The sequence below is a fragment of the Balaenoptera borealis genome (assembly GCF_965194805.1).
Source record: "Balaenoptera borealis genome assembly, contig: HAP1_SCAFFOLD_981, whole genome shotgun sequence".
Taxonomy (NCBI): Eukaryota; Metazoa; Chordata; class Mammalia; order Artiodactyla; family Balaenopteridae; genus Balaenoptera; species Balaenoptera borealis.
In genome coordinates, this window is record NW_028123228.1 from 136,664 (window position 1) to 159,099 (window position 22,436).

Here is a 22,436-nt window from a genome sequence, read left to right on the forward strand (position 1 = left end):
TTTTCTCCCATCTCTTGGTGCCTGTTGGCCTGTGCTAATGAAAACCATCCTAAACTTCCTTACGCTCGACTCTGTGCCTCCCTGTAGAGCCCAGTACTCTCCATCCTCTCTCCCTATTCTCTCTTTTCAACTAGTCGAAATCCTAGTGGAGGGAGACCATTAGAGATGAAACATCTTGGTATATATTGCTAGTTTTCTATGTCCCCTGGCTTTTCTATGTTTCTGTTGAAACACTCTTGAGAAGTGTCTGATTTCGTTTTCTACATGGGTACCCTTTAAGGCTCAATACTGGAAAAGAAGGGGATCAGAGTGATCAACCCAACGTGGTATCCTAACGTAACAGTTAAGGAAAGCAACAGGCTTTGTGAGACAGCCAGTGATTTGTCCAAAGTCACACAGATAGTAAACGTCAAAGTCAAAAGTGAAATTAGGTCTCCAGACGTGTAGTTCAATACTTTCCCTCATTATTCCATGCTATTTTGAATCTCCTACTCAATTTAGGGGCAAAAGAATCGAACGCAAAACTTTCCAAAGTTTCTTTTCTTACCTGACATGGTCAGAGAAGAGGAAGCATCCACTGCAGGTACCAGGGATGAGGAGACAACACTAGAGGATGTCCGAGTGGCTGCAGCTGAACGGCGCACGTGTCCAGTACAGAGGTCACTGGTTACTGGTCCAAACAGCTCCACGGAAACCCCAAGACTCTACCAAGTGGTAGTAGGTTTGGTAGGAGAGTGATGTCACAAAGCAGGCAGTTGAAAGGTATGAGAGAGCCAATAGGGAGGTCCGATCCCCAACAGGAAGGCGGGCTTGGGTGAAGAGAGTGTAGGAGAGCTAAAACAACACCTGAGTTTCTGAGCTCTGGGGAGGAAATCCTAGAAGACAGATTTACCTCCCCCAGGCTCTTCCATTAGGGAAATCATTGCCACATTTCTTACAGACGTTCATTAATACACTGAACTAAGAGTTACTTATATTCTACAGAGTATTCTATTTTATGTATCATATACTTAGAGCTATATAGATCTTCTTTAATTAATAATCCTTAGGAAGGAAAGAGCCATCTAGTTTGAACTATTACAGTTGTTCTGAAATCATATGTGTCTAATGAGTGAACTGATAGCAGCTTTTAAGGAGCCAAAGTAGGGATTAAGAAGCTCTCTTTGTAACTTGGTTCAAGAGTAGGGTGAAGTTTCTTGAGTGTACCTTGTGGAGAATGTTGTGGTCCAAGGCTCTTCTCTTTTAGTTTCTTCTCCTTGACTCCTACCTTCCTTGGGCTGGGCTAGGCTGGGGGCCAGGTTGGACTTGCGACTTAACATTTCACTTCCGCTTTCTCTTTTTTTTTTCTCTTCCATTATGGGCATTGCTTCGAGGACAAGCCTTGATCTTGCATTGGACGTTACTTCCTGTCAACTTCCAGCAGCAGGAGTCTTCTTTTCAGTGCTTGATGCTTCACGAAATAGACTCTGCCCGTTGGCAGCAAATACCAGAGAGCTAGGAGACAGAGCTGGTTGCAGACCTTTCCTCTTCCAGCCTTTGGTTGCAATTGTTTGGCCCATAATTTGCTAGCTCTAGTTCCTTGGGCCACACAGGTATCCTGCCATCTCCAGCTCTTGTTATATGTGAGAGACATTCTGAACACTGTCCCTTTTTCTTTGCACAGAAGTATATACAGTGTGGCAGTTACTGTAATCTCCTCCGCCTTGCAAACAGCCACTCTAGAATCTTGGACCTCTAGGACTCTCTGTCTTGCATGCTTGGGGGCAAGGCCAAGCAAAATGAAGAGGAGAATAATTAGAGAAAGAGGAGGACGTTGGTGGAGAATTGGGAGCAGGTAAGGTGAAAGGGCACAGGAGAAAAGAGATGCATGTAGACTTTTTGGTTTCTGTGGGAAACAGGTTGACACACTTGGGCCTCATTTGGTATTAACAGAACAGAGAGTTAAAGATCTAAGTAGCTAGATAGTGTGCAGCAACTGCCATGAAGTCTGTACACTGAAGAGAACAGTCTCACATCTAGTTTTCATTTTGTTTTATGTCATAGTACCTTATTTATAGCATTCACTGGTGTGTTTGTAGAATACAGATGTTTTCAAATGCTCTGGTTTTGTCTACATGGTTATCTCCTTGTCCTGTTTGTAAGGAATCCAACATTGTAAGACATATTGCATGTTTTTCTCTTGACGATTGTTGACCTTGAAGCGTCATGAACTAACTTGAGCTGTTGGATTCTGTGGAGAAACGTTCAAAAGGGTCTGTGAAAAAGGCACTGTGGTGAGTCGCATTATGCACCCGAGCGTAAGGAGCAGATATCTGCCACCAGCCCAGCTTGGCCTGGATTGCCTCTGTTTTAGTTCCCCTGGTTAGTGCTTTTCTCCCTAACCACTCTTGTGACTGTGATAATGTGAGTAAGGGCGGAGTTGCTAATGATCTATGTGTGAGGTAAGCTGGTTTGAGGGAGGAAATCTATGGACCTAGTCATTTTCCTTGGTGGTAAGCTTTCAGGGGTGCAGAGATGGATCTTCCTGGGGCCTTTTCTGGTCCCAGGAAGATATCGCATAGATGGGACCTCCCAAGACACACATTGAATCTTTAGGCCTGTTTTTCCTATTATGAGGTACGAACGAGTTTCTTCACTGATGGGGATGATGCTTATCTGAGAAGAAATTGTGAAAGGTGGTGTAGTGTAGAGGTGTGGCTTAAGCTTTTAAGTTTTCCTCCAGGTTTTTCCCCTAAGCTTCCTACTTCGGACGGCCTACTTACATGATACTAGTAGGTGATGTCCGGCTAACAACTTTCTAAATATACCTGCAAGCCAGATCAGTGTCTCTTTTCTCTGTATTCCCATGGAAATCAAGAGTCCCGCCGAATTTTCCATCGAAACAGTTGATTTGTGTTGTCTCTAGGAATTCTAAAGGGCGTACCGTTGCTTCCTAACCGGTGTCATTTGGGAGATCCGCCTCTGTACGTTCAAATGATTAATTTTGAGACTTTGCTCATGTGTGCAGTAAACCCTTGAATTCCCTAAGACCTTCCTTTCCTCCATCTCCTACCCCATTAAGCCCGCTTCAGTTCATCTCCTGAATTTCTTTGGAATCTGTCAGCCAGCTCTTCCTCAACTTCCTAATACTGAACTTGCCTGTCTGTTGCGATTAGGTCCTAACTGGTGTCCATATATCTTGTTTCCTTCCAATCCACTCTTCACACAAGAAACCTTCAAAGCAAGTTGGAACGTTGCTCATAAACATCGCTCACAAGCATTGTTTTGAGAATAGAAAACACACTGTTGGCCTTTAAGACTCTGCGTGGTCTAGAATCCTCTCTGCTTCTCTAGCCCCATCTTGTGCCACTTTTGCCCTCACTTTCTATGCTTCAGATACACTGAATTAACCTTAGTTCTCACTCATCTGACAGAAGTCAGTTCAGATACTATTTTTCACTGTGATTCCTAGCATTAAGGAATTTGATTATCAGGTTTTGTATGAGGACTATTTCATCAGGGGTACAGAAGTTCTGGCCATCTCTGGTTTTGGATATCCCTTATTTGTTGAGACCTTTGCGTTGTTTGGTTGCCTTTTGTCTGTTTTCCAGATGGGAAAACAGGAACAAGGGAAGTATAGGTTATTACTAGGTGGGGTTGAACAAGTGGAGCAGCAAACTGCAAAGCAGAAAGAAGAGGGACGTACTATAGAGGGATATGACTTCCATTCTCAAGGCGCCTGCATCCTGTGCAGGGAGACAGCCTAACATAAAATGTGCCTAACAACAAATATATTGACTTCTTACTAAAAATCTCCAGTTCATAGAACCGAGGGGTTTGTACCTTCTCCTTTAAAAGTGATAGTCCTGGGACTTCCCCGGTGGTCCCGTGGTGAAGACTCTGCGCTTCCAATGCAGCAGGCGTGGGTTCAATCCCTGGTTGGGGAGCTAAGATCCCACATGCTGCGCAGCCAAAGAAATTTTTGTCGAACGTTATACTCCTGTATTGTTGGCTTTAGTGGTTTAGATTTTGTTGTACTGTTAAGAAGATTTCAGTTTATTTACCGGGAACAAACAACACATAATGTAAAAATAGTTTCCCAGAAACGATTTCCATCATTCTCTTCCTCCCTTTCTCCCGCAGACTGGTGTTTCACCTTGACAAGTTCTCTGTCATTCCATAGGAAAGCTGTCTGGCTTGGAGGTTGCAATCCCAGGGAATTTTTCATCAGCGGGGAAGTCTCCATCACTACAGAGGAATCAAGGGAGAAGTCAGTCCCTGGTAAGTGAGATGCTCCCCCTAAACACCAACACAGCAGTCGTGTACCTTTCAAGGGGTTCAGGGGCAAGATGGGCAAGGCATTTCTACTAACTCTTCTTAAGGATCACGGACAGTGCCCTATGCTACGAGGTAAGCGGTGACTGCTGTAGTTCTTACTGGTGATCCTTTCCTGTCACTGATTCTCGGCTTTCTTTGTATTTCATAGGACTGTTGTCAGTCCAATACAAAATGAGTCTTATTTTTAAAAACCTGAAATGTTTTACAGAGCCTAGCATTCTCATATAGGGTCCTTTCCATTCTCCCCACTTTCCCGAGGGGCCAAGAACACTTCACACCATGAACTAGGAGAGGGGGTAGAGCCCTTTCTGATGAAATACATCAACAAAGACAGAGCCTTAGCCTGCTTGCTCTCTGGACAGGATCTCGGACCACAAGGTCTTCAATCCTGGTATAAATGAAGGAAGTGAGGACAGTTCAACTGGCACTCTCATAACAAGAGTTCTGAAACACCTTCCGAAGAGACTATAGCAGTAGATGAGGGAAGGGAGTGCTACAGTGTGGCAGTACAGGGGGAACGATCGGCTACAGCAGTGAAAAGTGTGGTACCGATTGGTGTGCTCTCGGGATTCTTGTACATGTAGCATAGATGACCTCTACGGTGGCCCTCCCACCTTCCCACCTGCATTAGGTGTTCTTTTTTTTTGTAATTTATGTTTATGTATTTATTTACTGTTTGAACTTATTTATTCTACGTATTTATGTTTTTGGCCGCACTGGGTCTCTCATTGCTGTGCACGGGCTTTCTCTAGTTGGCGGCTAGCGGGGGCTACTCTCGGTTGCGGTGTGCGGGCATCTCATCGCGGTGGCTTCTCTTGTTGCGGAGCATGGGCTGTAGGCACGTGGGCTTCGGTAGTTGAGGCTCACGGGCTCTAGAATGCAGGCTCCGTCGTCGTGGCACATGCGCTTAGTTGCTGCACGGCATGTGGGATCTTCGCAGACCAGGGCTCGAACCCGTGTCCCCTGCATTGGCAGGCGCCACCAGGGAAGCCCTAGGTGTTCTCATATAGAGTCTAAAAACAGAGAGCACTGAGAGAAGGTAGTGGTTATTAAAGGCTCAGGATCTAAATTCTACCTGTCTCTACACCCCTTCCCAGCTGTCGATTTGACCCCATTTTTGAATGCTGACCTCATTGTTCAACTTTTCTCTGCCGTCTGTATACTCACCTTGAAAACTTGTTTCTGTGATGCGTTGAGCAGACACAGGGTGGCAGACTGCAGAGGTGGAAGCTGGTGGTCGGATATTTGTGGGCTGAATCTCCTTCAGTCCCATTCCCATTTCTGGTTGCCCAGAGGCCCTACTTCCTGTGTGTGACGCCGAGCCGTAGGATTGCGGGCAGGAGCCAAGTTCTCCATACAGTAAAGACCCCAGTGTGCCTTGGTTACAGTAATATACCTGGCTTCCTTCCTGGCAGGGAAGTGACAGGCGGCTATGCCCCTGCTTTGTTCGTGGGCCTCCTGATCCAGCAGTTCCCTTGGCTCTGCCCCTGTCGTCAGCTGCCCCTAGGATAACTCTGAGCCCTAGCCACTTCTCTGGTAGATTTCCCTATTCCCCCACTACAGTCACACCTGAATAAGGCAACTCAGACCTTTCAGAGATGTGTCCTGAACCTCTTGTTTTCTGAAATACCTATCTGGTGGTTGTGAGACTTAAGGCCAGCGTCCCCGAGAGACTTTTTCTATTTCTCCTAGTAAACCTAGACTCATCTTCTGTCACCTTCAACTCTACTCCAATTGTGTTCTTTCAACCCAGACCTCTGACCCTGCTTTTTACTTCTGCCATTTCATCCTCGCTCCTGCTTCCTTTCCTAAATCCATACGTCTCTTTTGGCCTTCCTAGCCCTGGGCCAAGTTCCTTCCTCTTTGCTCAGTTTTTACCCCTTTCCTTCATTCTCCCATCCAACTTTCAGTCCTTCCTTTCTCACGCCCCAGTTAGCAGCATCTGAAAATTCGAAAGGTTTGTTACTCGTCTATTAATTGTATTCCATTTACTTATTCAGTTCTATACCTATCTTACCTGTGTATGGAAGAACAGCTGGTAGCCAAGGTGGCACCAAGAATCCTAGCAGCTCTCACTTGACGTATCCGTAGTAGTCGGCAATTTCCATTTCGTTTTCCCTCTCGGTGAAAAATTGCAGCTTGCCCGAAGAGGTGTATCTGGCAGCATTCTCCCGTTGTTGTTGAGCCCGCCTCTTCATGGCCTCTCGCTCTGGCCTCTGCTCTTGTTCGATGGGCTTTGACATGACTGGCTCAGGCACGTTGGGTTCCCTCCATGGAACTCGTTGCTTGCTGAAGTCTTGGAGTAGAAAGTGGGTTTGGAGCTTGGGTGGGGACTGGCGCTTATTCACAGCAGGGGGAACAGGCTCCCGCTGGAGAGGAGCGCCAGATGAAGTTTTGGAGGGTGCAGGCCTAGGAGCAGCAGACTGAGGGACACGAGGCTGGGTATGGTTGGTCCAAGCCGGTTGGGTTGGGTTGGTCACAGTTGGCTGAGCTGGTTTGGCGGGGCCTGGCAAAGAGGCAGGAGCTGGCTGGGATGAATTGACTGCAGCAGGTTGAGCTGAGTCAGTAGAACCAGGCTGGGCACGGTAAGCCCCAGCAGGCCGATGTGAGGCCAGAGACTGTGGCCTCCGAGGAGCGGGTCGAGCTTGAGGCTTGTCCCAGGCAGAAAAAGGCAGAGGTATCAACTTGACCTTCCCAGGAGGAGGCCGCTCATACTGGGCTGGAGATGGACACTCTGTTTCAGCACTGCTGTCTGGTTTCTGGGCTTGGACTTGCGTTTTCTCAGGACCCTTCCCCTCACGTGGGGTATGCCGCCATGGCTGGATAGCTGGGGGTGGCTGGGGGTCTTTGGGGTTGCTTGACTTTCCCAAGAGCCGACAGGAAGAGAGCCCAGTTTTCGTCTCATTCTTCTTCCCCAGCGCATGAAGAACCTTCACAGACTCCAGCATGCGCACGCCAAGGGAGGTTCGAGGCTTTTGAAAGCTCTGTTGGAGAAGCTCAGTTTGGTGTTCCTTTCGCTTCGTGTGGGGGATTGCTGGCTTCTCTTCTGCCTTGACTTTGTTCCCTGACTGCTTGTTCTCTTCAGCCTTGTTTCTCCCTCTGGTCCTTTTGGTCTTTTCCTGCCCGTGGCTCTTAGTTTTGCTGATCTTTCTGGATGCAGCTTTCTGAGGTTTGCCTTGAGAGTGCTTGGCCGTGTTCACAGGAGCCCTGTCACTGACTGCAGCGTGGCATATAACCACTTCTCCCCCTAACAGGCACTCTGGATTCTTTGGCTGGATTTTGGCCTTGGGAGCGCCACTGATAGGCTCAGAGGCTTTCTGTTTGTTCTTCCTGGGTTGATCAGAGGGAACCTTTATGACACTTGGCTTTTCCTGCACCTGATTCACCTTAATGGCTCTGGTGTCTTTAGCTTTGATCACGTTGGGACCTTGGGATTGATCAAGATCTTTCAAAGGATTAAAGAGCTGGGGAAGGTGAATATCCTCCGCCAGTGTAGTAATGTCTGCAAGACCACTGCTAGGTTCAATCCCATTTTCAAGTGTCCCTAGGTCCTGACGACTCCGGCTGTTCTCTCCCAGATCAGCATTTTCAGAACCAGGCTGCTCCTCTTGGCTGAGGGGATCGGTGCAGGCCAGCGGCTGGTGAATATCAGGGATTCCTAAAGGGAGTAGTGGAGGATCTTGGTTCTCTGTTGGGATCTGGTAGGCATCCAGAGGCTTTGAAAGCTTGGTTTTGATATCATCCACGTGCTTACTCTCTATTTGTCCCTGGCTTGGAGCTGGAGGCAGGGCCAGGAGACGCCTGGCACTCTGGACTGGAGCTGTCACTGAAATGTCCCCAAGTTCAGATGGTGGGTTACTCTCAAGTATGTGGCTGTTTCTGCTACTGCAGGACTTGGGGAGTTCTTGACTTTGTGTCACACAAAACGTCTGGCTTGGAGGTTGCAATCCCAGGGAATTTTTCATCACCAGGGGGGAGGTCTCCATCCCTACAAAGGGATCAAGGGAGAAGTCAGTCCCTGGTAAGTGAGATGCTCCCCCTAAACACCAACACAGCAGTCATGTACCTTTCAAGGGGTTCAGGGGCAAGATGGGCAAGGCATTTCTACTAACTCTTCTTAAGGATCACGGACAGTGCCGTATGCTACGAGGTAAGCGGTGACTGTTGTAATTCTTACTGGTGAGCCTTTCCTGTCACTGATTCTCGGCTCGCTTTGTATTTCATAGGACTGTTATAAGTCCAATACAAAATGAGTCTTATTTTTAAAAACCTGAAATGTTTTACAAAGCCTAGCATTCTCATATAGGGTCCTTTCCATTCTCCCCACTTTCCCGAGAGGCCAAGAACACGTCACACCATGAACTAGGAGAGGGGGTAGAGCCCTTTCTGATGAAATACATCAACAAAGACAGAGTCTTAGCCTGCTTGCTCTCTGGACAGGATCTCGGACCACAAGGTCTTCAATCCTGGTATAAATGAAGGAAGTGAGGACAGTTCAACTGGCACTCTCATAACAAGAGTTCTGAAACACCTTCCGAAGAGACTATAGCAGTAGATGAGGGAAGGGAGTGCTACAGTGTGGCAGTACAGGGGGAATGATCGGCTACAGCAGTGAAAAGTGTGGTACCGATTGGTGTGCTCTCGGGGTTCTTGTACATGTAGCATAGATGACCTCTACAGTGGCCCTCCCACCTTCCCACCTGCATTAGGTGTTCTTTTTTTTGTAATTTATGTTTATGTATTTATTTACTGTTTGAACTTATTTATTCTACGTATTTATTTTTTTGGCTGCACTGGGTCTCTCATTGCTGTGCACGGGCTTTCTCTAGTTGGCGGCTAGCGGGGGCTACTCTTGGTTGCGGTGTGCGGGCTTCTCATCGCGGTGGCTTCTCTTGTTGCGGAGCATGGGCTGTAGGCACGTGGGCTTCGGTAGTTGAGGCTCACGGGCTCTAGAATGCAGGCTCCGTCGTTGTGGCACATGCGCTTAGTTGCTGCACGGCATGTGGGATCTTCGCAGACCAGGGCTCGAACCCGTGTCCCCCGCATTGCATTGGCAGGCGGATTCTTAACCACGGCGCCACCAGGGAAGCCCTAGGTGTTCTCATAGAGAGTCTAAAAACAGAGGGCACTGAGCGAAGGTAGTGGTTATTAAAGGCTCAGGATCTAAATTCTACCTGCCTCTACACCCCTTCCCAGCTGTCGATTTGACCCCATTTTTGAATGCCGACCTCATTCTTCAACTTTCTCTGGCGTTTGTTATACTCACCTTGAAAACTTGTTTCTGTGATGCGTTGAGCAGACACAGGGTGGCAGACTGCAGAGGTGGAAGCTGGTGGTCGGATATTTGTGGGCTGAATCTCCTTCAGTCCCATTCCCATTTCTGGTTGCCCAGAGGCCCGACTTCCTGTGTATGACGCCGAGCCGTAGGATTGCGGGCAGGAGCCAAGTTCTCCATACAGTAAAGACCCCAGTGTGCCTTGGTTACAGTAATATACCTGGCTTCCTTCCTGGCAGGGAAGTGACAGGCGGCTCTGCCCCTGATTTGGAATCTGAGATGGTGTTCCCTGAGCAAGGCTGGCAGAAAGCGATGGATGTAGAGGGACCATGTTCTTGGCGTCTGAAGTTTTATCATCCTGGGCTGCCAGAAACATGGAGGAGGCAGCTGTGTGGCGGTCAGTGAGTGCCAGAGTAAAGTCTCCGAGTGAAGAAGAATTCTTTTCAGTGCTTGCTGTGATGTCCCACTCAAGAACACCTGGATAGGAAGCAGCTGAAGTGGAGATCTGGCTGTGGTCAGTAACTCCAGATAACATAGTCGTGCTAGAATGTTGGTAAAGGTAGGCACTACCCATGAGTGTCTGGAAAGGGGTACCGGTAGCCGATGCCGAACTGACGGCAGGGGCAGAGACTCTGGAGAAGTTGCAGACACTTCGTGTTAGGGAAGTTGCATTGCTCACCACAGGAGGAGAATGCTGCAGAGAATTTAGAGTTCCAAGTAGAGATGGATGTTGGAAATTTTCTGTAAGAACAAGAGGGTCATGAAAAACTCAGGGAGGTTGAGAAATTCTCACTACGTTTGAGGAACGGCATCATCTGAAGGTTCTTGCTATCAGGACACCTCTACTATCACTACTTCCTGAGAAACCCAAAATCAGACAGTTAATGATGGCTGTAAGGACTGAGCAGTTTTCCACTCTTCTCTATTCACTGCCTGTGCTCCCATCTTGGGCACAGACGGGCAGAAGAGCCAAGTGGTGTGGTTCAGAGATTGTTCTCTAGGCTGGAAGCAACCTTCTCCCTGCCCTGTCTTTCCCTTCAGCCTGCACTCGTATTGACTTCTATGCTATTTCCTAGACTGGAAGCATTTTAGAACTAGGAGGCCCTTAGAGAACTTCGATGTTCTCAGTCTCATTTCGTGAGTAAGGAAACTGAGGCTCAGAGAGGTCGGGTTGACTTGTTCAAGTTCTCTCATTATGTTAGTATCATTACCAGGTTTCAGAACCTAAGTATCCTGACTTCCTTGCCAGGACTCCACTCTGAGCATGATACTGCCAGAAAGCAGGAGAAATAGAACTTATAATATAGGCATTTTTTTTGTCCATTAGAAAACAGTACGGCTGTTACCATTGTCGTCTTCAGTGTCTCCCTTTGCTTGTGCAGTTCCCACGCTATTACCTAGAGGTGACGTACAGCTCAGTCCAACTGGTGAATTGAAAGAGTCATTTTTGCCCTCTTCAAGCCTGGTTTCTCATCCTACCTCAAAATGATTACCCGAAAGTGGATTTCTTAAGTGCTTTTGGAAAGGGAAGAGTTATCTGATTACTTCAGATTACTCATCTGTAAAGTGGTTATAACACCACCACCAATAATAATAGCAGTAATAATTAATAGATGAATAAGCTGATCTATTGCGTATGATTTATATGGAGGAAGATACAATAAGTTCTAGAAAGACAAAGAAAAATCATGACAAACATATTACGTTAACGAAAAAGAAATCCATAGATATTAATGAAAACTGGGGTATGTGGCAAGTATCGAAGCCTAATGAATTTACTAACAAATGGCATTCTGTACTATCCATGCAATATTATGAAAGTGAATTTTGCCCACTCTATTTTAGTGAATACTATTAACCAGAAGACACGATGGAGGTGATAGAGGTGAATGAATTCCTAGCCAATGCATACAGACAGAGAAGGTATGTCAGTAAAAAATGCATAACAAGCAACAGAATGCAATAAATGTGCATGTATAGGTAGCCACAACACATATAGACAAGTATTTCAATGAAAACCGGTACGAAGCAGACAGCAAAATAATAAGTGTAAAAGAGTTTCATTATTGTGCTCCTTCATATTTTTACCCAGCAAGTAAGAGGTATTAAGCCTAGGAGAAATATATATTTCAATGAATATAGCTTATATAATAAGCAGAAAGGAAGCTTAAAATGTATCAGGAAGGTTTTTGGATTTATCCTAGAACTTAGATTAGAATCATCTTCAGCATCCAAGAAGATGGCATCCCAAAACCTCAAAAAACCATCATGCCTAGAATCCAATTAAAAAAGATTTTCAAATGTAAGAAAATCCACAGGACTCCACAATATGGTTTTCGATAAACGTGGATGTTTGTTTGTTTTGTTTCTTTGGCCGCGCCGCGTGGCCCTGGCCGTGAAAGCACCGAGTCCTAAGCACTGGACCGCCAGGGAATTCCCTAAGTGGGGGGGGGAATTAGAGATGTGGGGCTTGACTTTTTCTTCTTCTTCTTCGGTAGCTAAGCTCTACAAGCGAACGATGGCTGTTGATCAATGTGCTCTCTGTGTTAGGAAGGAAATAACTGTAAAAATGAAAAGCAGCCTTGCCTTAGAACCTACATATCACACCAAGGAAAATAGTCCTTCTGATTCAATTTAGAAGATATCACTTAAAATGTTGAATTGGTGAAATGTCTACCTAGTTTAAAAATTAGAAAGAATAAAACACTGAAAAGCAGCCCCCTAGATAACCACTGTGGTTGCTTGTTTATAGGAGGCATCATTTCTAAAACGTATTTCTAAAATGTTTATATTCAAAACTGTCAAGTGGCCAACTGTATTCAGAGAGGCAATAAAAGAAAGAAAACGGAGTATGACTTTTCTGATAAGCTGCCTTTCCTGGTGATCCCCTGTTCTGGCCTTACTTTCCTTCTTAGTCTGTTAATGTAAGGGTTTGCTACCATCAACTTGGTTTTGCCCTGCTCTGAGCAGGTTTCCCTCTGTGCTGTTTCTGCTTTAATTGAAAATCTTTGGTTCCCATCAGCATTCCATTGCAAACTCCGTTTTTCTTGAGAGCTTCTCTATGCTTTCCCTCTTCATTCTTACATTTTCTCCCATCTCTTGGTGCCTGTTGGCCTGTGCTAATGAAAACCATCCTAAACTTCCTTACGCTCGACTCTGTGCCTCCCTGTAGAGCCCAGTACTCTCCATCCTCTCTCCCTATTCTCTCTTTTCAACTAGTCGAAATCCTAGTGGAGGGAGACCATTAGAGATGAAACATCTTGGTATATATTGCTAGTTTTCTATGTCCCCTGGCTTTTCTATGTTTCTGTTGAAACACTCTTGAGAAGTGTCTGATTTCGTTTTCTACATGGGTACCCTTTAAGGCTCAATACTGGAAAAGAAGGGGATCAGAGTGATCAACCCAACGTGGTATCCTAACGTAACAGTTAAGGAAAGCAACAGGCTTTGTGAGACAGCCAGTGATTTGTCCAAAGTCACACAGATAGTAAACGTCAAAGTCAAAAGTGAAATTAGGTCTCCAGACGTGTAGTTCAATACTTTCCCTCATTATTCCATGCTATTTTGAATCTCCTACTCAATTTAGGGGCAAAAGAATCGAACGCAAAACTTTCCAAAGTTTCTTTTCTTACCTGACATGGTCAGAGAAGAGGAAGCATCCACTGCAGGTACCAGGGATGAGGAGACAACACTAGAGGATGTCCGAGTGGCTGCAGCTGAACGGCGCACGTGTCCAGTACAGAGGTCACTGGTTACTGGTCCAAACAGCTCCACGGAAACCCCAAGACTCTACCAAGTGGTAGTAGGTTTGGTAGGAGAGTGATGTCACAAAGCAGGCAGTTGAAAGGTATGAGAGAGCCAATAGGGAGGTCCGATCCCCAACAGGAAGGCGGGCTTGGGTGAAGAGAGTGTAGGAGAGCTAAAACAACACCTGAGTTTCTGAGCTCTGGGGAGGAAATCCTAGAAGACAGATTTACCTCCCCCAGGCTCTTCCATTAGGGAAATCATTGCCACATTTCTTACAGACGTTCATTAATACACTGAACTAAGAGTTACTTATATTCTACAGAGTATTCTATTTTATGTATCATATACTTAGAGCTATATAGATCTTCTTTAATTAATAATCCTTAGGAAGGAAAGAGCCATCTAGTTTGAACTATTACAGTTGTTCTGAAATCATATGTGTCTAATGAGTGAACTGATAGCAGCTTTTAAGGAGCCAAAGTAGGGATTAAGAAGCTCTCTTTGTAACTTGGTTCAAGAGTAGGGTGAAGTTTCTTGAGTGTACCTTGTGGAGAATGTTGTGGTCCAAGGCTCTTCTCTTTTAGTTTCTTCTCCTTGACTCCTACCTTCCTTGGGCTGGGCTAGGCTGGGGGCCAGGTTGGACTTGCGACTTAACATTTCACTTCCGCTTTCTCTTTTTTTTTTCTCTTCCATTATGGGCATTGCTTCGAGGACAAGCCTTGATCTTGCATTGGACGTTACTTCCTGTCAACTTCCAGCAGCAGGAGTCTTCTTTTCAGTGCTTGATGCTTCACGAAATAGACTCTGCCCGTTGGCAGCAAATACCAGAGAGCTAGGAGACAGAGCTGGTTGCAGACCTTTCCTCTTCCAGCCTTTGGTTGCAATTGTTTGGCCCATAATTTGCTAGCTCTAGTTCCTTGGGCCACACAGGTATCCTGCCATCTCCAGCTCTTGTTATATGTGAGAGACATTCTGAACACTGTCCCTTTTTCTTTGCACAGAAGTATATACAGTGTGGCAGTTACTGTAATCTCCTCCGCCTTGCAAACAGCCACTCTAGAATCTTGGACCTCTAGGACTCTCTGTCTTGCATGCTTGGGGGCAAGGCCAAGCAAAATGAAGAGGAGAATAATTAGAGAAAGAGGAGGACGTTGGTGGAGAATTGGGAGCAGGTAAGGTGAAAGGGCACAGGAGAAAAGAGATGCATGTAGACTTTTTGGTTTCTGTGGGAAACAGGTTGACACACTTGGGCCTCATTTGGTATTAACAGAACAGAGAGTTAAAGATCTAAGTAGCTAGATAGTGTGCAGCAACTGCCATGAAGTCTGTACACTGAAGAGAACAGTCTCACATCTAGTTTTCATTTTGTTTTATGTCATAGTACCTTATTTATAGCATTCACTGGTGTGTTTGTAGAATACAGATGTTTTCAAATGCTCTGGTTTTGTCTACATGGTTATCTCCTTGTCCTGTTTGTAAGGAATCCAACATTGTAAGACATATTGCATGTTTTTCTCTTGACGATTGTTGACCTTGAAGCGTCATGAACTAACTTGAGCTGTTGGATTCTGTGGAGAAACGTTCAAAAGGGTCTGTGAAAAAGGCACTGTGGTGAGTCGCATTATGCACCCGAGCGTAAGGAGCAGATATCTGCCACCAGCCCAGCTTGGCCTGGATTGCCTCTGTTTTAGTTCCCCTGGTTAGTGCTTTTCTCCCTAACCACTCTTGTGACTGTGATAATGTGAGTAAGGGCGGAGTTGCTAATGATCTATGTGTGAGGTAAGCTGGTTTGAGGGAGGAAATCTATGGACCTAGTCATTTTCCTTGGTGGTAAGCTTTCAGGGGTGCAGAGATGGATCTTCCTGGGGCCTTTTCTGGTCCCAGGAAGATATCGCATAGATGGGACCTCCCAAGACACACATTGAATCTTTAGGCCTGTTTTTCCTATTATGAGGTACGAACGAGTTTCTTCACTGATGGGGATGATGCTTATCTGAGAAGAAATTGTGAAAGGTGGTGTAGTGTAGAGGTGTGGCTTAAGCTTTTAAGTTTTCCTCCAGGTTTTTCCCCTAAGCTTCCTACTTCGGACGGCCTACTTACATGATACTAGTAGGTGATGTCCGGCTAACAACTTTCTAAATATACCTGCAAGCCAGATCAGTGTCTCTTTTCTCTGTATTCCCATGGAAATCAAGAGTCCCGCCGAATTTTCCATCGAAACAGTTGATTTGTGTTGTCTCTAGGAATTCTAAAGGGCGTACCGTTGCTTCCTAACCGGTGTCATTTGGGAGATCCGCCTCTGTACGTTCAAATGATTAATTTTGAGACTTTGCTCATGTGTGCAGTAAACCCTTGAATTCCCTAAGACCTTCCTTTCCTCCATCTCCTACCCCATTAAGCCCGCTTCAGTTCATCTCCTGAATTTCTTTGGAATCTGTCAGCCAGCTCTTCCTCAACTTCCTAATACTGAACTTGCCTGTCTGTTGCGATTAGGTCCTAACTGGTGTCCATATATCTTGTTTCCTTCCAATCCACTCTTCACACAAGAAACCTTCAAAGCAAGTTGGAACGTTGCTCATAAACATCGCTCACAAGCATTGTTTTGAGAATAGAAAACACACTGTTGGCCTTTAAGACTCTGCGTGGTCTAGAATCCTCTCTGCTTCTCTAGCCCCATCTTGTGCCACTTTTGCCCTCACTTTCTATGCTTCAGATACACTGAATTAACCTTAGTTCTCACTCATCTGACAGAAGTCAGTTCAGATACTATTTTTCACTGTGATTCCTAGCATTAAGGAATTTGATTATCAGGTTTTGTATGAGGACTATTTCATCAGGGGTACAGAAGTTCTGGCCATCTCTGGTTTTGGATATCCCTTATTTGTTGAGACCTTTGCGTTGTTTGGTTGCCTTTTGTCTGTTTTCCAGATGGGAAAACAGGAACAAGGGAAGTATAGGTTATTACTAGGTGGGGTTGAACAAGTGGAGCAGCAAACTGCAAAGCAGAAAGAAGAGGGACGTACTATAGAGGGATATGACTTCCATTCTCAAGGCGCCTGCATCCTGTGCAGGGAGACAGCCTAACATAAAATGTGCCTAACAACAAATATATTGACTTCTTACTAAAAATCTCCAGTTCATAGAACCGAGGGGTTTGTACCTTCTCCTTTAAAAGTGATAGTCCTGGGACTTCCCCGGTGGTCCCGTGGTGAAGACTCTGCGCTTCCAATGCAGCAGGCGTGGGTTCAATCCCTGGTTGGGGAGCTAAGATCCCACATGCTGCGCAGCCAAAGAAATTTTTGTCGAACGTTATACTCCTGTATTGTTGGCTTTAGTGGTTTAGATTTTGTTGTACTGTTAAGAAGATTTCAGTTTATTTACCGGGAACAAACAACACATAATGTAAAAATAGTTTCCCAGAAACGATTTCCATCATTCTCTTCCTCCCTTTCTCCCGCAGACTGGTGTTTCACCTTGACAGGTTCTCTGTCATTCCATAGGAAAGCTGTCTGGCTTGGAGGTTGCAATCCCAGGGAATTTTTCATCAGCGGGGAAGTCTCCATCACTACAGAGGAATCAAGGGAGAAGTCAGTCCCTGGTAAGTGAGATGCTCCCCCTAAACACCAACACAGCAGTCGTGTACCTTTCAAGGGGTTCAGGGGCAAGATGGGCAAGGCATTTCTACTAACTCTTCTTAAGGATCACGGACAGTGCCCTATGCTACGAGGTAAGCGGTGACTGTTGTAGTTCTTACTGGTGATCCTTTCCTGTCACTGATTCTCGGCTTTCTTTGTATTTCATAGGACTGTTGTAAGTCCAATACAAAATGAGTCTTATTTTTAAAAACCTGAAATGTTTTACAGAGCCTAGCATTCTCATATAGGGTCCTTTCCATTCTCCCCACTTTCCCGAGAGGCCAAGAACACGTCACACCATGAACTAGGAGAGGGGGTAGAGCCCTTGCTGATGAAATACATCAACAAAGACAGAGTCTTAGCCTGCTTGCTCTCTGGACAGGATCTCGGACCACAAGGTCTTCAATCCTGGTATAAATGAAGGAAGTGAGGACAGTTCAACTGGCACTCTGATAACAAGAGTTCGGAAACACCTTCCAAAGAGACTATAGCAGTAGATGAGGGAAGGGAGTGCTACAGTGTGGCAGTACAGGGGGAATGATCGGCTACAGCAGTGAAAAGTGTGGTACCGATTGGTGTGCTCTCGGGGTTCTTGTACATGTAGCATAGATGACCTCTACAGTGGCCCTCGCACCTTCCCACCTGCATTAGGTGTTCTTTTTTTTTGTAATTTATGTTTATGTATTTATTTACTGTTTGAACTTATTTATTCTACGTATTTATTTTTTTGGCCGCACTGGGTCTCTCATTGCTGTGCACGGGCTTTCTCTAGTTGGCGGCTAGCGGGGGCTGCTCTCGGTTGCGGTGTGCGGGCATCTCATCGCGGTGGCTTCTCTTGTTGCGGAGCATGGGCTGTAGGCACGTGGGCTTCGGTAGTTGAGGCTCACGGGCTCTAGAATGCAGGCTCCGTCGTTGTGGCACATGCGCTTAGTTGCTGCACGGCATGTGGGATCTTCGCAGACCAGGGCTCGAACCCGTGTCCCCTGCATTGGCAGGCGCCACCAGGGAAGCCCTAGGTGTTCTCATATAGAGTCTAAAAACAGAGAGCACTGAGAGAAGGTAGTGGTTATTAAAGGCTCAGGATCTAAATTCTACCTGTCTCTACACCCCTTCCCAGCTGTCGATTTGACCCCATTTTTGAATGCTGACCTCATTGTTCAACTTTTCTCTGCCGTCTGTATACTCACCTTGAAAACTTGTTTCTGTGATGCGTTGAGCAGACACAGGGTGGCAGACTGCAGAGGTGGAAGCTGGTGGTCGGATATTTGTGGGCTGAATCTCCTTCAGTCCCATTCCCATTTCTGGTTGCCCAGAGGCCCTACTTCCTGTGTGTGACGCCGAGCCGTAGGATTGCGGGCAGGAGCCAAGTTCTCCATACAGTAAAGACCCCAGTGTGCCTTGGTTATAGTAATATACCTGGCTTCCTTCCTGGCAGGGAAGTGACAGGCGGCTATGCCCCTGCTTTGTTCGTGGGCCTCCTGATCCAGCAGTTCCCTTGGCTCTGCCCCTGTCGTCAGCTGCCCCTAGGATAACTCTGAGCCCTAGCCACTTCTCTGGTAGATTTCCCTATTCCCCCACTACAGTCACACCTGAATAAGGCAACTCAGACCTTTCAGAGATGTGTCCTGAACCTCTTGTTTTCTGAAATACCTATCTGGTGGTTGTGAGACTTAAGGCCAGCGTCCCCGAGAGACTTTTTCTATTTCTCCTAGTAAACCTAGACTCATCTTCTGTCACCTTCAACTCTACTCCAATTGTGTTCTTTCAACCCAGACCTCTGACCCTGCTTTTTACTTCTGCCATTTCATCCTCGCTCCTGCTTCCTTTCCTAAATCCATACGTCTCTTTTGGCCTTCCTAGCCCTGGGCCAAGTTCCTTCCTCTTTGCTCAGTTTTTACCCCTTTCCTTCATTCTCCCATCCAACTTTCAGTCCTTCCTTTCTCACGCCCCAGTTAGCAGCATCTGAAAATTCGAAAGGTTTGTTACTCGTCTATTAATTGTATTCCATTTACTTATTCAGTTCTATACCTATCTTACCTGTGTATGGAAGAACAGCTGGTAGCCAAGGTGGCACCAAGAATCCTAGCAGCTCTCACTTGACGTATCCGTAGTAGTCGGCAATTTCCATTTCGTTTTCCCTCTCGGTGAAAAATTGCAGCTTGCCCGAAGAGGTGTATCTGGCAGCATTCTCCCGTTGTTGTTGAGCCCGCCTCTTCATGGCCTCTCGCTCTGGCCTCTGCTCTTGTTCGATGGGCTTTGACATGACTGGCTCAGGCACGTTGGGTTCCCTCCATGGAACTCGTTGCTTGCTGAAGTCTTGGAGTAGAAAGTGGGTTTGGAGCTTGGGTGGGGACTGGCGCTTATTCACAGCAGGGGGAACAGGCTCCCGCTGGAGAGGAGCGCCAGATGAAGTTTTGGAGGGTGCAGGCCTAGGAGCAGCAGACTGAGGGACACGAGGCTGGGTATGGTTGGTCCAAGCCGGTTGGGTTGGGTTGGTCACAGTTGGCTGAGCTGGTTTGGCGGGGCCTGGCAAAGAGGCAGGAGCTGGCTGGGATGAATTGACTGCAGCAGGTTGAGCTGAGTCAGTAGAACCAGGCTGGGCACGGTAAGCCCCAGCAGGCCGATGTGAGGCCAGAGACTGTGGCCTCCGAGGAGCGGGTCGAGCTTGAGGCTTGTCCCAGGCAGAAAAAGGCAGAGGTATCAACTTGACCTTCCCAGGAGGAGGCCGCTCATACTGGGCTGGAGATGGACACTCTGTTTCAGCACTGCTGTCTGGTTTCTGGGCTTGGACTTGCGTTTTCTCAGGACCCTTCCCCTCACGTGGGGTATGCCGCCATGGCTGGATAGCTGGGGGTGGCTGGGGGTCTTTGGGGTTGCTTGACTTTCCCAAGAGCCGACAGGAAGAGAGCCCAGTTTTCGTCTCATTCTTCTTCCCCAGCGCATGAAGAACCTTCACAGACTCCAGCATGCGCACGCCAAGGGAGGTTCGAGGCTTTTGAAAGCTCTGTTGGAGAAGCTCAGTTTGGTGTTCCTTTCGCTTCGTGTGGGGGATTGCTGGCTTCTCTTCTGCCTTGACTTTGTTCCCTGACTGCTTGTTCTCCTCAGCCTTGTTTCTCCCTCTGGTCCTTTTGGTCTTTTCCTGCCCGTGGCTCTTAGTTTTGCTGATCTTTCTGGATGCAGCTTTCTGAGGTTTGCCTTGAGAGTGCTTGGCCGTGTTCACAGGAGCCCTGTCACTGACTGCAGCGTGGCATATAACCACTTCTCCCCCTAACAGGCACTCTGGATTCTTTGGCTGGATTTTGGCCTTGGGAGCGCCACTGATAGGCTCAGAGGCTTTCTGTTTGTTCTTCCTGGGTTGATCAGAGGGAACCTTTATGACACTTGGCTTTTCCTGCACCTGATTCACCTTAATGGCTCTGGTGTCTTTAGCTTTGATCACGTTGGGACCTTGGGATTGATCAAGATCTTTCAAAGGATTAAAGAGCTGGGGAAGGTGAATATCCTCCGCCAGTGTAGTAATGTCTGCAAGACCACTGCTAGGTTCAATCCCATTTTCAAGTGTCCCTAGGTCCTGACGACTCCGGCTGTTCTCTCCCAGATCAGCATTTTCAGAACCAGGCTGCTCCTCTTGGCTGAGGGGATCGGTGCAGGCCAGCGGCTGGTGAATATCAGGGATTCCTAAAGGGAGTAGTGGAGGATCTTGGTTCTCTGTTGGGATCTGGTAGGCATCCAGAGGCTTTGAAAGCTTGGTTTTGATATCATCCACGTGCTTACTCTCTATTTGTCCCTGGCTTGGAGCTGGAGGCAGGGCCAGGAGACGCCTGGCACTCTGGACTGGAGCTGTCACTGAAATGTCCCCAAGTTCAGATGGTGGGTTACTCTCAAGTATGTGGCTGTTTCTGCTACTGCAGGACTTGGGGAGTTCTTGACTTTGTGTCACACAAAACGTCTGGCTTGGAGGTTGCAATCCCAGGGAATTTTTCATCACCAGGGGGGAGGTCTCCATCCCTACAAAGGGATCAAGGGAGAAGTCAGTCCCTGGTAAGTGAGATGCTCCCCCTAAACACCAACACAGCAGTCATGTACCTTTCAAGGGGTTCAGGGGCAAGATGGGCAAGGCATTTCTACTAACTCTTCTTAAGGATCACGGACAGTGCCGTATGCTACGAGGTAAGCGGTGACTGTTGTAATTCTTACTGGTGAGCCTTTCCTGTCACTGATTCTCGGCTCGCTTTGTATTTCATAGGACTGTTATAAGTCCAATACAAAATGAGTCTTATTTTTAAAAACCTGAAATGTTTTACAAAGCCTAGCATTCTCATATAGGGTCCTTTCCATTCTCCCCACTTTCCCGAGAGGCCAAGAACACGTCACACCATGAACTAGGAGAGGGGGTAGAGCCCTTTCTGATGAAATACATCAACAAAGACAGAGTCTTAGCCTGCTTGCTCTCTGGACAGGATCTCGGACCACAAGGTCTTCAATCCTGGTATAAATGAAGGAAGTGAGGACAGTTCAACTGGCACTCTCATAACAAGAGTTCTGAAACACCTTCCGAAGAGACTATAGCAGTAGATGAGGGAAGGGAGTGCTACAGTGTGGCAGTACAGGGGGAATGATCGGCTACAGCAGTGAAAAGTGTGGTACCGATTGGTGTGCTCTCGGGGTTCTTGTACATGTAGCATAGATGACCTCTACAGTGGCCCTCCCACCTTCCCACCTGCATTAGGTGTTCTTTTTTTTGTAATTTATGTTTATGTATTTATTTACTGTTTGAACTTATTTATTCTACGTATTTATTTTTTTGGCTGCACTGGGTCTCTCATTGCTGTGCACGGGCTTTCTCTAGTTGGCGGCTAGCGGGGGCTACTCTTGGTTGCGGTGTGCGGGCTTCTCATCGCGGTGGCTTCTCTTGTTGCGGAGCATGGGCTGTAGGCACGTGGGCTTCGGTAGTTGAGGCTCACGGGCTCTAGAATGCAGGCTCCGTCGTTGTGGCACATGCGCTTAGTTGCTGCACGGCATGTGGGATCTTCGCAGACCAGGGCTCGAACCCGTGTCCCCCGCATTGCATTGGCAGGCGGATTCTTAACCACGGCGCCACCAGGGAAGCCCTAGGTGTTCTCATAGAGAGTCTAAAAACAGAGGGCACTGAGCGAAGGTAGTGGTTATTAAAGGCTCAGGATCTAAATTCTACCTGCCTCTACACCCCTTCCCAGCTGTCGATTTGACCCCATTTTTGAATGCCGACCTCATTCTTCAACTTTCTCTGGCGTTTGTTATACTCACCTTGAAAACTTGTTTCTGTGATGCGTTGAGCAGACACAGGGTGGCAGACTGCAGAGGTGGAAGCTGGTGGTCGGATATTTGTGGGCTGAATCTCCTTCAGTCCCATTCCCATTTCTGGTTGCCCAGAGGCCCGACTTCCTGTGTATGACGCCGAGCCGTAGGATTGCGGGCAGGAG

General features: G+C 46.9%; 1 protein-coding gene across 13 annotated transcripts in view; it reads left to right on the forward strand.

Moving 5' to 3' along the window:
* The window catches only part of LOC309621775 (uncharacterized protein), a 243,846-nt gene that overhangs the window by 112,661 nt on the left and 108,749 nt on the right, over nucleotides 1-22,436 (forward strand). For 12 of the 13 annotated variants that reach the window (XM_082409122.1, XM_082409121.1, XM_082409120.1 and 9 more), the window contains 2 exons: nucleotides 4,123-4,260; nucleotides 16,800-16,937. In XM_082409122.1, the coding sequence (XP_082265248.1) occupies nucleotides 4,123-4,260; nucleotides 16,800-16,937 (276 nt within the window). The remainder of the gene's footprint in view (nucleotides 1-4,122; nucleotides 4,261-16,799; nucleotides 16,938-22,436) is intronic. The other variant, XM_082409116.1, reaches the window with a different exon arrangement.